This window comes from Sminthopsis crassicaudata, chromosome 3, assembly GCF_048593235.1.
Source record: "Sminthopsis crassicaudata isolate SCR6 chromosome 3, ASM4859323v1, whole genome shotgun sequence".
Taxonomy (NCBI): domain Eukaryota; kingdom Metazoa; phylum Chordata; class Mammalia; order Dasyuromorphia; family Dasyuridae; genus Sminthopsis; species Sminthopsis crassicaudata.
Genome location: NC_133619.1, coordinates 148816984 through 148831985, shown reverse-complemented (window position 1 = coordinate 148831985; position 15002 = coordinate 148816984). Strand labels below are relative to the sequence as shown.

Below are 15002 nucleotides of genomic sequence, written 5' to 3'. Positions count from 1 at the left end.
TCCCTTCTAGAATTTTCTCTTGGATAATTCTTTATTAAAGGGAAAAACATATTTAAAAAAAATAATATCAAAGGAACTTTATATTATTATGTTCATTTAAAATTTATTTTTTTCAATTGAAAAAAAATCAATTTTTCTCTTCCCTCTATCTCCCCATCCTCATTAAAAAATAAATAAAAACAAAAGACAAACCCCTGTACCAAGTATGTATAGTTAAATAAAACAAATTCTCTCATTCACTATGTCCTATGTGTGTGTGTATGTCTCATTCTGCATACTAGGTCTTATCACTACACTGTCAGGAAATAAGCAGCATGAAGGATAGCAGTCATGATCTCAGACAAAGCAAAAGCAAAAAAAAATAATAATAATTAATACTTTTACAATTTTACATTCACATTTATTTAATAAAATGCAAAAGAAAAAAATCTCTCTAATAAATATTAATTAGGATTATTTTTGCTTTTGCTCTGAGATCATGATTGTTATGCATTTTGTTTTTGTGTTTTTTCTTTACTTCAACTAAAGAATACTAGATATTGCTTCAACCTGTTATTTTAACTCATATGTAGCTTTCAATTTTAGGTATGTTTCTTGTACTTAATATATTGTTGAATTCTAGCTTCTAATCCATTCTGCTATTCACATGTAGGAAGTCTATTTTGGCCTGGTTTTTTTAGATATCAGGGCAAATTTCCTTTTTAATTTCTTGAAAATGTGATCATGACTTTCAGGTGGTTCAATAATTTTTAAATTAGCTCTCCTCAGTCTTTTGTTTAGGTCAGTTTTTTTTCAATAACTTATTTGACATTTTCTTCTATTTTTTTTTCCATTCTTATGACTGTATATCTCATGGGATCATTAGCATTCATTTGCTGAATTTTAATTTTTAAGGAATTATTTTCTTCAGGGAGATGTCATATCTTTTTTTGTTATTTGTCCAAATTTTGTTTAAGGCATAATTTTTTGTGCCTCTTTTACTAAGCTGTTAATCCTCTTTCATAATTTTCTTGCATCACTCTTATTTATTTTCCCAATTTTTCCACTACCACTCTTATTTGATTTTACAAATAAATTTTTGTTCTTTCTTTGGTTAAGCTTGTGACCAATTTCCAATTTTTTTGAGGCTTTGCTTAAGATGTTTTGACTTCATTGTCTTCTTCTGAATTTATTGAGCTTTCCTTTCAACATAGTAGTTTTTAAAAGTCAAGTTCCTTTTTTTGATTGGTTGATGATTTTTCTGACATATGTTTTTTTTTTTTTTACTTTGAATTGTATATTTATTTTGGGCTCTGCCTACCTGCTATGGAGGAGCACTGTTGTAAGCTTTGTGCTTTTTGTTGCTGCTGTTTTCTCCAGAGTTCTACAGAAGTAGAACTATTTCTCTGAATACTGATCAACACATACATTGTGTGTGTGTGTTTGTTTGTGTGTATATATACACACTCATTTATTTATATAATCTTATTTTTCTTGATAATGTTGTTTTGCAGAAATTCACATGTATAATTGTTATATTGCCTACCTTCTTAATGAATGGTAGGAGGATAGAGGAAAAGAAAATTTGGGGAACTCAATTTTTTTTTTTAAATGAATGTTAAAAGTATTATTGAAAATAAAGATTTTTGCCCACTTTTCTTATGTGCCAGTTTTTATTATGCAAAAACCTTAATTTTGCATAATCCAAATTGTCTGTTTTACCTTCCATTATCTCTTGTTTAGTCATCAATTATGTCTCTGTCCTATGACCTAAAAAAAGATAACTTCTTATATTATCCTCTAATTTATTTATGATGTTACCTTTTATGTCTATCTGTATTCATTTGCAGCTTATCTTGTTGTATAATAAGTGTTATTGATCTATACCTAGTTTATGCCAGGCTCTTTTATAATTTTACTAGTATTTTTGTCATATAGTGGATTCTTATTCCACTGGATGGTATCTTTGGACTTATCAAATGCAATTTTTATATGTTATATTTGTAATCTGTTCCAATTCTCAACCTATTTCTTAGCCAGTATTAAATAATTTGAACATTTTCATTTTTTAATATTATTTTGGGATTTGATACTACCAGGTTCCCTTCCTTCCCTCTTTGAATCATGATTTTCCTTGAAATGTTTGACCTTTTCTTCCTTTCAATATATTTTATTATTAAAATATTATGGTATTAAAGATATTAAATTCATTTATCTTTTTATCCCCAGAATAGGTTTTGTTTTCATTCTTAATACAGATGATGTAATTGATGGACATAATGATGCTGGAGTTGCCCTTTGGCGAGTTATCAATTACATTATCGAAGAATATAATATCACACAAGCTTTTGCTGCCATAGTAAAGGTGAGTATTTGTAGGGAGAAAATAATTTATTTTAGATAGTTTATTTTCGTTTCCCTTAAATTCCTTATTATGTAAATTTTAGTGAAGAAAATTACCATGATTTGTGGTGCATTATTTTTTGTTTAAATAGGGAAAGGATAGTTTTTAATACTTGTATACTATTATGTATAGAATAATTTCTCTTAATAGTTTTATATATTTTTGTTACAAATTTATTTTGTATTTTATAATGGACATCAGATATTAATTTATACCTTCATTGAGGCCCTATCATATATCTTGTATGGTATGTAAGATATTCTTATAAATGAATAATTCTTGATTCCCAAAAGTGATACAAATAGAATGCAATCCATGGCAGATCCTTAACTATGGTAATGAGGCACTGAACATATTGGTCACCAAATGACACTATAAAATAATTTTTTTGTATTTTAGAAAGCATAAAATTATGTTACTTTTGTGTAAGTTATTCTCTAAGCCAGATGGCTATACAGTCAGCCATTGATTATTAAGAGCAAAATTTGAAATTAATTAAAAATTAAGAGGAAAAAAAATAGAGGAAAATGTAACATGTAATTAACACAGATCTAAACATCCCCATTCAAATGACTGGTCAAAGTCAAAAAAAGAAAAAATGAATGAAAGAGTCAACATCATACCAAGTCTAACAAATTTCTACAGAAATATATTAACTGTATCAATTGCTATGCTAATATTCAAATATCCTAGAAATCTCCTTGTTTGATATAAATTTGTGCTCTCTTTGCCAAATGGAATGATATGGCAGCCAAAAGTAATACTAGTAACACCTTAAAGTCTTATAGAGAAAGATGGCAAAAAATTGTAAACGCTATTGCTTCTTACAATAAAAAGAAGCAATAGAAGCTAAAACAAAATTAAAGAAAGATTACTAAAAAGTCACCCTTAGGCTCTCAATTTTGGTGTCATCCTTGACTTGTCATTCTCACTTGGTACTGTTATTTTTATCTTCATGACTTTTTATATATATTATCTTTTCTCTACTCAAAGATAAAACTCTACTGCAAGCTCTCATCACTTCATGCCTAAACTACTACAGTAATTTTCTAGTTGTTTTCTTTCCCATTTTAGTCTGTCCTCTACTGAGGTACCAAAGTGATTTTTTCTCAAGTTTAGGTTTGACCATGTTATCCAATAAAATCTTTAGACTCTCTCTACACCCATAGGATCAAATATAAAATCTTCTGTTTGTTTGTTTTTTAAACCCTTCATATTCTGGCCCCCTCCTCTTCCCTTTTTCAGTCTTCTTACTTTATTCTTTCTTTTCTCTATCCTAAAATTAATTTTAATTAATTTAACTTAATTAAGTTGCCTTTGATCTCTAATTGGTGAAGAGATCACATTTTCTTGTGCTTTTGCATTATCTAGTTGTTTTCATCTTGTTATAGTACCATTGATTAAATTTGTCTAAGAAATGTGAAGAATGTATATTTAACTTTTGTTGATTTCCCTTTTTTTTTGAAGATAAGAGTTTGTTTAGTAGTTCAAATAAGTTGTTATACTCTCACATGATATTGTAATCTCATTTTTATCTTTAATAGCATGTAATTTTGAACTTTGTTTTGTCAAAGATATAAAGAAACTTATTTTCATTGACTAAAACATATAATAAGTCAATTTTTAAAATTTATGATCTCTGCTTACTGTTTTCATTGATTTCTAATTCTCTTATTGTCAAAAAGTTTATGCTATATTGGCATGAGTTTTTGAAGTCTTACATTTCTTGATTCTTAATATTTTCCATCTAATTGTTTGGACTTCATTCTTTTCTTGCTAAAAGATTTTAGTTAATTGGTTTGTTTTTTTTAATAGAGAGATAAGGAAGTTCCTATAGGCATGAAATGTTACATGCACTTTCAGATGTGATAACTATAATAGTAACATTATTTAACTGTTTTACTTTTCTTAACTAAGACCTCTCACAAAGTGGGAGTATGATGAAAATGTTTATAAAGTAAAAACAAAACACATCTATAACTTTAAAAAAAACTATTTAACAAACATTAATGGTAAGAGAAAAATAAAGTCTAAATGTTAGTATTTGCCTTTTAATCAGAAATTAAAATACTTCATTTCTAAAATTTTAAATGTTCTTGGGTGAATAAGATTTACTTTTCAAGAATATATATGAAATAGAACAAAGTATTACTTTATTTGGTAGGTATAGTTATAGTATAGCTATAGACTGGTTGAACATAATGAGCAAATGAATGAAATGAATGTATTTATTCACTACACACATATTTTATGCTATTATTACATTACAAAAAATATGTGCCAGTGTACTAATCCCTGGGGATAAAAATGAAAAATCTAGACAGTTTCTGGTCTCAGAGATCTCACATTCTATTGAGAGACAACTTAAAAAGAAGGTCCATTATTTGTTCCAAGCATATAATCTTAGAATGAATGACAAGACCCAAGATTCTTTATATTAATTAAATAATTAACATGACACTGTCAGAGAATCCTCAGACCTAGGGGCAGGGCAGATAGTAAAATCTGGGAGATTCAAAAGATAATGATATGGCAGATAATAACTGGTTTTCCTTCATAGCAACAGAAAGAAAAGAGTTGTTGATTTCCACTGAATTTAGATCCCATAAACAAGCAAGCATCCAAAGTAAGAGGGTGAAGTGCCCCTGGAAATTTCATTCTTAGTGCCGAACCATCCTGAGTAGATTTGGGGACCTTTAGAACTGATTGAGGAAGTGAGAAAGGAAGACAGAGCTAGCTCTTCTACCAACTGTAGAGATCTAAATTGCTCTGAGACTACTAGGGACTGAAGGCCCAGCTTTGAAATTTGTTAAGCAGTTTTTAAAAGCCCTTTTAAAGTTATTTGATAGCAGTGTGATATAGTATAAATGGCACAGGATTATGAAATCAGGACAACTAAGTTTTAGTCCTTGCTTTTTCATTAATTTACTGTATGAAATTGGGCACTCACTGTGTGAACATTTAACTTCTATAAGCCTGAGTTTCCCCATCTATAGAATAAAGAAGTGACACAAGAAACAGCTAGTGAATAGATTTCTGGATGTGTGATCAAGAAGACCCAAGTTCAAATTCTGCATCAAACACTTACTGATTGCTTAACCTCTCAGCCTCAGTTTCCTCATCTGTAAAATGGGGAAGGAGAATAATAACAGCATGTATTTTATGGTATTGTGGCAATGAAATGAAAGAATATATATTTAAAGTTCTTTGCAAACCTTAAAAGTGTAAGATGATAATCCTTATTCAGTTCCAACATTCTATTTTATAACTTTATTGTATTTTCTTTCTAATGTAAATGAGACATTGCTTATCTTTTCTAATTTCTTTTTTAAAATTTTTTATCTTCTATTTTCTAGATAACATGAGATATTCTATATTCTTCATGGAATTATATATTGCTGATAGGTCACTTTTATGTATTTTAATACCAATACAAGACATATTTGTGCTCTTTAGACATTTTAATCAAGATCTAAAGCAGTACAAAAGTAAACTATACTAAAGGTAAAAAATATATATATTCTTGTTTTCACAGATGTACCATAATGTAAAAGAAGGAAACTTATTAACTGTGGATATCATTAAAAATGTTGTGCAAAATACATTTCCTGATACTAATCTTCAGGATATCCTGGGAGTTCAGTCTGAATATGACAAAAACAGAAAGGTATTGTGAAAAGGGGGAAAAGCTGTAAAGATAGAATTAAAGCAATTTTATAAGTCTTTATTATTGTCATAAAATGTCATAAAATATAAAGGACACATTATTTTTTTGTTTTTTTTTCCTTTTTTTAATTAATAATTTTTATTATATATATATATATATATATATTTTATAATATTATCCCTTGTATTCATTTTTCCAAATTATCCCCCCCTCCCTCTATTCCCTCCCCCCCGATGACAGGCAATCCCATACATTTTACATGTGTTACAATATAGTCTAGGTACAATACATGTGTGTGAATATCATTTTCTTGTTGCACAATAAACATTAGATTCCGAAGGTACATGCAACCTGGGCAGACAGATATTAGTGCTAACAATTTACATTCACTTCCCAGTGTTTCTTCTCTGGGTGTAGCTACCTCTGTCCATCATTGATCAACTGGAAGAGGACACATTATTTTTTAAAAGTAGGAGTTCTGTCTTCCATAATGGAAGGCAGGAATAGTGAATGGCCTACAGAGAAAGTATTCAGTCATTATTGGCTACATTCAGAAGAGGATGGCATGTGGTTCTGGAAGAATGGTTCCTGGAATTCTTGAAAGGAATAGAATTATATTTACAGTCGTTGAGACCTTAAAAATCAAATTTTCTCAGTGAATGGAATGAAAAGGTTTCCAAAGGTCAAGAGTAAGAGACTTTGCATAGCTCATGGGATGTTATTTGTAAGAATATATCCAGGAATCAATTTTTTTTTTTTGCAAGGCGGAGGTGAGGCAATTGGAGTTAAGTGACCTGTCAAGGGTCACACAGCTAGGAAGTGTTATAGATTTGAGGACAGATTTGAACTCAGGTCCTCCTGACTCCAGAGCCAGTGCTCTATCCACTGCACCATCTAGATGCCCCTCTAACTATATTCTTTAATAAATTATTGCATATTTAAAATAATTTAATACAGATTGGTTTTAAAGAAGATATTAGTCTTAATTTTCCTCTTTTTGCTTGCATGGTTATTGGTTTTTTCTAGTCAAATTCAGTCTGGTTCTTCAGAAAAGAATTGTCTTCTTTATATAACTCGTGAGAGACAATCTCTTCTCATTCACTGCTATTCACTAAATCCTTACCATAAACTAGCACCTGGTCTTTATACATAAGAATACAGCATTCTAGCAGAAGTATAAGAGGTAAGACATCTCTGGGCTTACCTAGCCTAGTACATACACAATAAAATTCCTATTCAATTTGATAGGACCTGCCAGACTTTGTACTCTGGTGGTTTAGACTTCATGGATCAGATGGAGGTCACTACAGTAAGGCTTTAGTAAATAATCTTTCTCATGTTTATATTTCTAGTTTTTATATCTCATGTATATATCAGTGAATCAATCAACACTATTTAAAGCACATACATGGTTCAGTGGAAAGAGTGCTGGACATTGAGTTCAGATCTGCACTCAAACACTAACTAGTTTTGTAATACTAAGCAAGTCATTTTACTTCTGTGCTTCAGTTTCCTCATCTGTATAATGGGGATGAAAATCGCACATGCTGCCATGCTGGGCTTGGTCACCATAATAAGGACAAACAAGGATGGAGGCCTGCTAGTTGGCTTCCTATGATAAAGTTACTTAGAGCCTACAATTCACAGCCCTGGTGTGTAATTGGCAAACCTTATAATCATTACCTCTATAGAATTAAATCAAACTGATTAATACTGATTAGAATAGCGTGTGAATCATTTCTCACAGTTGTTTGATGTTTTAATTGGAAGTTTCTTGAGAACAGAGACCTTGCCTTATACTGTTTTAATTTCTCTACTTAATCAAATATGATTCTAAACACATTATAGCAGTTTAGCAAATGTATGCTAAATTGGGCTGAACTCACCTGAAGGTGTTAACCCAATAATTCTTACGTATGTTTCTCATACAAGAAGAAAACAATTGTCAGATAGCAAAAAAATTTAATTGGTAGAATGTTAGGTCTGTCAGAACCTTTCTCTTGGTCAGACACTGAAATCAGATAGACAGTGAACTGGGCCAGAAATTGAATTAGAGGAAAAGAATGAGTTGTATTACATTTAAGAAATTACTATGCTTTTAATAATTCTGAGCTTTTCCCTAGCAGAAGCTTATCCTTTCAGTAACAATAATCTTCTCCCAATAGTCTTCTCTCTGAGATAAGTGGAACACTACAATCTCTGAAGAGTGAAAGTTGACTGTCACCTAAAAGTAAATGGAGTGGCTTGTGGTAAACAGCTAGCATAGTCCATTGGTATCTATACAATCAATAGATTAGTGAATAATTACTAAGCACCTGCTGTGTGCCAAGTATTCTATTAGGCACTGGGGATGTCAAATGCCTTGTTCAAGAAGCTTCCAATCTTTTTTGTCACAAAATATATTTTTAAAAATTTTAATACATATTTCTTTATGAATCATGTTGGGAGAAAAAAATCAGAACAAAAAGGAAAAGCTACAGAAGAGAAAAAAAAAACATGAAGAAGTGAATGTAGCATGCTTGATTTACATTCAATCTCCCTAGTTCTTTTCCTGGATGTAGATGGGTTTTTTTATCCAAACTTTATTGGGGTTGCCTTGGATCACTGAACCACTGAGAAGAACATGATCATTGCATTTTCTTTCTGTTATTGTTCAGGTCCAGTGTATTCCTGGTTCTGCTTGTTTTGCTCAGCATCAATTTATGTAAATCTTTCCTGGCCTTTCTAAAATCAGCTTATTCATCATAGAACAATAATATCCATTACCTTCATATACCACAAATTATTGAGCCATTCCCCAATTGATGGACATCTACTTATTTTCCAATTCTTTGCTACTACAAAAAGAAGCCTCCATTCTACTGGAGAAATATGTACACATGTAATTATATATAACAGAAATATAAGATTATCTGGAGGGGATGAGGAGAAATAAGTCGCTGGCAGTTTAGGGGATCAGAAAGGTCTCATAATATGTTTCAACTACAGTGTCAAGAAATCTAAAAAAAGATTCTTGAATAACCTCTGTAGAAGATTTTTAGTAAATATGGGCAAGAGTTATATAGTGTGAGAGAGCCTTAGATAATTTCTAGCTTACATCATTGATGATTCACACTGATGAGATAAAAATATCCATAGAATTATTTAAAAATTAATCATAGTGTGGTAACCCTGTGTTCTTAGAAACTATGAAAGTCAATCATAATCTCTAATATATTTTGTCATGCTAGAAAACTTGGTAACATTCTCTGTGTTTGTAATCCCAGAGTGAGATAGCTAAATGTGGAGAGGTGTCTCACCAGAAGTCTGTCCACTAATAAATGTATAATTTTTGGTCACAAAAAAATTCAAGAAACGATCTACTAAGGTATACTAGTGTTCTGGTCTGCATTGGTGGGAGGAAAACCTTCAGCTAAAATCATAGATCTTTTGAAGTATTCAAGTTATTTATGAATTCTCATGGTAAAAAGTTAAATTATTACTTTTATTGTTTGCAAATTATAGGATACTAAGAGAAATGTACCTTCAGTTATTTTCCTTTAGAGATATTTAAGATTTATAATTATAGTATTTTTGCATTATGTTTCTAGCAATGTTAAGATAAAGTTAATGTGTCTTTCTGTAGTATACTATAAAAGATATTTTCACATAAATTATAATGGTTTTATGAAATTAATTTATTTAAAGTGCTTAGTTTTTCCTTTCTAGGTTAAAATGTTCTTGTGATTCTAAAATTAAATCTAGAAAAGAGTATAAATCCAGTAACTAAAGCAGATTTGCTGAAAATTTTAATGTATGTAATGGGAGCACTTAAAACGATGCTATTTTTAATTTATTTGAATAGTTGCATCCAAAAAAAATTTTAAGTTGTCTTTACAATATTCCAATAATTTTACATTCACATCTGTGGAGCTTAAAACGGGTTGGCAGCTCTTGGCACTTGTGGTAGAAATTAGCAAAATGAAGCAAATTAGCAAAAGGGGGTTTTTCCTTCTTGAGACTGCCTTTGATAGAAATCTCAAAATCACATTTGCCATCATCAGGAAGAACTGAGAGATTTTATTTGTTCCTGATATAGCCAGAATCTTGAGTCATAACTTATTTAATCATTGAAACTGGACACAAATCCAGAAAAAAGGTCAAGGCTTGTTCAGAATTGTGCAGTGGTAACTCAGTGCCTTTCCATTCATCTCCACTTTTATATACTTTCCCTGATTCTCATAAATAATTCCAACCAAGCTTCTATTCTAACATGGTAATTTTGTGCTTACTTTGTCAGTTTATGCACAAATAGTTCCTAATTTCTACTACAAATTAATGTTGCAAATATTTTCCCCTTGTCCTTCTTATATTTACCATAGCTAAAGCTTTGATAGCAATAACCTTTAGTATATAAATACACATATTCTTAAGCCATAAATCACATTTGTGCTTTTATTAGCTTTCTTAATTTATTTTTTTAAAAGCTTCACTTTCTATTTTCCCCTCGACAGTATTTTATTTTTCCAAGTATATGTACAGATATTTTTCAACATTCATTTTTCTAAGATTTTGAGTTCTGAATTTTTTCTCTCTTCTCTTCCTTCCCTTTCACTTCCCCAAGACAGCAAGTAATAATGATATGTTATATATATACATTTTTAATATTTGTCATATTGTAAAAGAAAAATCAGCACAAAAGGGAAAAAACATGAGAAAGAAAAAAAAACAGAAGAAATAAAAAGGTGAAAATAGTATGCTTCAATCTATATTCAATCTCCATAGTTTTTCCTCCAGAGGTAGATGGCATTTTCCATCACAACTCTATTAGAATTGTCTTAGAACACCATATTGCTGAGAAGAGCTAAGTATTGTAGTTGATCATCGCGTGATATTTCTGTTACTGTGAAAATATTTTCCTAGTTCTCTTGACTTTACTTAGCATTAGTTCATGTAAGCCTTTCCAAGATTTTCTGAAATCAGCCTGCTCATCATTTCTTATAGAACAATAATATTACATTTCATTCACAAATTATAACTTATTTAGCCATTCCCCAAATGATGGACATACACTCAGTTTCCATTTCTTTGCGACTACAAAAAAGCTGCTGCAAACATTTTTGCACATTTCCTTTTCCTTCTTTTATGATCTCTTTGGAATCTAGCTCTAATAGAGACACTGCTGGATCAAAAGATAGGCACAATTTGAGGAAAGTCCTTTAGGCGTAGTTCCAAATTGCTCTCCAGAGTGATTGGATATATTCACAATTCCACCAGCAGTATATTAGTGTTCCAGTTTTCCCACATCCCCTCCAACATTTATCATTATCTTTTCCTGTCATCTTAGCCACTCTGATAGGTATGAGGTTGTATCTAGGTGTTGTTTTAATTTGCATTTCTCTAATCAATAGTGTTTTAGATCTTTTTTTTTTCTTGTGACCACAAATGGCTTTAATTTCTTCATGTATAAATTATCTGTTCACATCCTTTGACCATTTATCAATTGAGGAATGCTTGTTTGTATTGTTATAAAGTTGTCTTAGTTCTCATATATTTTAGAAATGAGGCACTTATCAGAAACACTGGCTATAAAAATTATTTCCCAGTTTTCTGCATCCCTTCTAATCTTGGCTGCATTACTTTTATTTGTGCACTAACTTTTCAATTTAATGTAATTATCCAGTTTGCATTTCATAGTGTTCTCTAGTTCTTCTTTGGCCTTAAATTCCTCCCTTCTCCAAAGATCTGACAGGTAGACTATTCCTATTTGCTTGTAATATTATAATCATTAACCCATTTCAATCTTATCTTGATATAGGATGTGAGATATTGACCTATAACTTGTTTTTGCCATTCTATTTTCCAATTTTCCCACTAAATAATGAGCTCTTAACACAAAAGCTGGAGTTTGGAGGTTTTCCACAGTAGATTATTATAATCATGGACAATTATGTCTTGTACACCTAACCTATTGCATTGATCTACCACTCTTTCTTAGCCAGCACCAAATGGTTTTGATGACTGCCACTTTGTGATTTAGTTTTAGGTCTGATATGCCTAAGCTGTCTTCCTTTGAATTTTTTTCATTAACATTCTTGATATTCTTGATTTTTTTTCCCTCCAGATGAATTTTGTTATTATTTTTTCAAGCCTATAAAATAATTTTGGTACTTTGATTGGTATGTTACTTATTAGATTTATTTAGATAGAATTGTAATTTTTATTATATTTGCTCAGCCTCCTTATAAATAGTTGATATTTTCCCAGTTGTTCAAATCTGACTTTATTTATGTGAAAGGTGTTTTGTAATTGTATTCATATAGTTCCTGAATTTGTCTTGGCAGATAATTTCCCAAATATTTATATTATCTCCAGTTTTTTTTTTAAATGAGATTTCTCTTTTTGTTTCTTGCTACTGGGTTTTGTTGGTAATATATAGAAATTCCAATATTTATGTGAGTTTGTTTTATATGCAACTTTATTTGTTGTTAGTTATTCCAAGTTGTTTTTTAGTTGATTCTCTAGGATTCTCTAAATATACCATCTTATCATCTTCAAAGAATGATAGCTTTGTTTCTTCATTGCTTACTCTAATTCCTTAACTATCTTTTTCTTTTATTGCTAAAGCTAACATCTAGAACAATATTGAATAATAATGGGCATTCTTGTTTTACCCCGATGTTATTGGAAATACTTCTAGCTTATCCCTATTACATATAATGTTTGATGGTGGTTTTAGATAAATGAAAAGTTTCATTTTCCTATACTGGGGGCTAATGTTAATGAAGTTTTTTTTTTTCAATTTCTTGTTAATCTTCTGTTTGAGACCAAAACACAGAGCTTCTTGTGGCTGCCAATGAATGGAATGCTTGGCATTCAAGGCCTTCCAAAATTTGTTATCAGAGAGTTACATCCTTTTCTCACTTTACTTTTCCATTTATATTGCACTTTAAATAGATTACACTTTTCCTTATCCCTTAAGTATCTTTTCAGGATCCTTTTTTATTGACATAGTTCTGTTTTTGTTTTTTTTTAATTTTAAATTAATTTTAATTAATTAATTAAATTTTAAATTTTAATTTTAAAATTAATTTGTTTATTTAAAACTTAAATATGGAATAGAAAGAGAAAAAAAATTGCCATGTATACAGCAGAACATGAGAGGATTCAAAATAAAAAGCAATAAATTCTTATTTCAAAAAAGTCTTCATAATAAATACTACACATTGTGTTCAAAGCCATACTGATATAGTTCTTTATGCCTAAATGTCTGTCTTCCTTATTGTTGCTGGCTAAATTTTTATCATTTTCTAACTGCCAAGTACCACTTCTTCCATAAAGCTTTATATTCTGCCAGTTAGGAAAGCTTCTCTTCTACCCTTATTCTTCATAGAGTACAATATTTTATATTTCTTGAATGTATTTATCATTTAAGTTATGTTTTATATGTGTTATAGATATATGTATATATTTCTCCTTTTCAATTCAACAAATATTTATGAAGTATCTGATAAAACAGTACTTCATAAATATTTGTTGAATTGAAAAGGAGAAATATATACATATATCTATACTCTATGAAGAATAAGGTTTTATATAAATAATGGCCTAAAGAAATTTATAGTTTAATAAGGTAGATAAAACATATGCGGGTAAGTTTGATGAAATTTAGTTAAAAAAAAAATACTTTATCTCCCTTTTTTTTCAGAAGCCATAACTTCTCTAATTATTTCCTTTCACCTCTTATTCTCTAGCCTTTGTCTCTTAGGTTTGGGTTCTTTTTTAAAAATTGTATTTTATGGACTTTTTTTTTACATCACTATCATTTCCCAAAGTATCCCCTCACACAAACACACTGCCCAAAATGCTCTCCCTTATTTGAAAAAAGTATAATTAAGAGGGGAAAAAATGGCTTCCATGCTGAGTAATAGGAAAGATAATTTATCTTCAGTTGTCTGAAGTTATAGTTAGTTCCTGTACTCTTCAGAGTATTTTAGTTTAGAGATTTTGGGGAGGGGGGGGAAGAATAAGGAAAGGCCTGCCAAGTTCAGGCATTTCAGCTAAGCTGGGAGAGGAGTTGAAAGAGTCACAAGAGGTGGAGAGAGGATGGAGGATATGTGAAGAATGAAGGGAGGATATAAGAGTTCTATATGTAGAAAACTGCAGGAAAAGCATTCTTTCTAGGAACTTTGTATGAGGGGAAAGAAAATGTAATCTTCCCAGGACAATAGGCAGGAACCAGACTTCAGGGTGTCTTTTAATGCCACACAAAGAAATTTGTATTTTATCTTAAGGGCCATGAGGAGCCATTAAATTTCTTAAATAGGAGAGATGCATAGTCAATCCAATGAAACTAGTTTCCTGGCTGTTTTGCAAACAAGATACTCAGTCTTTCAGTGCTGAGCATTTCTTTGTCCATCCCTCATGCCTGGAATGGTCTCACTTTTCCACTCCCCCTCCTTCTCCAGTCAGTGACCTCCCTGGCTTCCTTTAAGTCTCAACTAAAATCCCACCTCCTACAAGAAGCCTTCCCTAATAAGTCTTAATTCCAGTGCCTTTTGATTTTTATTTCCTCTTTATCATGTATACTGCTCACTTTTTATATATTTAGTTGCCTGTTGTCTCCCCTATTAAATTGTGAGCTCCTTGATGATAAACTGTGCTTTGCCTTTTTTTTTTAATCCCCAGTGTTTGGCATAGTGCCAGACACCTAGTAGGTACTTAATGAACTTTTAAAATTGAAATTAAAGTCAGTCACATTCTAAGTTATCTCTGAGTAAATGATTCATTAAAAAGAATTATGCTGTTTATCTCCAAATAATTGAAAGTTTTAAAGGATGTCATTAGCTTTAATGAGCTAATATTTGTAAAGCCATTCAAGTCATTTTGAGATACATACCAAGCATATAAAGCAACATGCTAAGATTTAAGGAATATAGCTACCTCACTGTTGTCTTTCATACCTAATTGGGA

The 15002-nt window shown here is 30.6% G+C and overlaps 1 protein-coding gene across 4 annotated transcripts in view; it reads left to right on the top strand.

The window, feature by feature from the left end:
* UGGT2 (UDP-glucose glycoprotein glucosyltransferase 2) overlaps positions 1-15002 on the top strand; it is a 197451-nt gene that overhangs the window by 83712 nt on the left and 98737 nt on the right. For all 4 annotated transcript variants that reach the window (XM_074299372.1, XM_074299374.1, XM_074299375.1 and 1 more), the window contains 2 exons: positions 2209-2344; positions 5919-6050. In XM_074299372.1, the coding sequence (XP_074155473.1) occupies positions 2209-2344; positions 5919-6050 (268 nt within the window). The remainder of the gene's footprint in view (positions 1-2208; positions 2345-5918; positions 6051-15002) is intronic.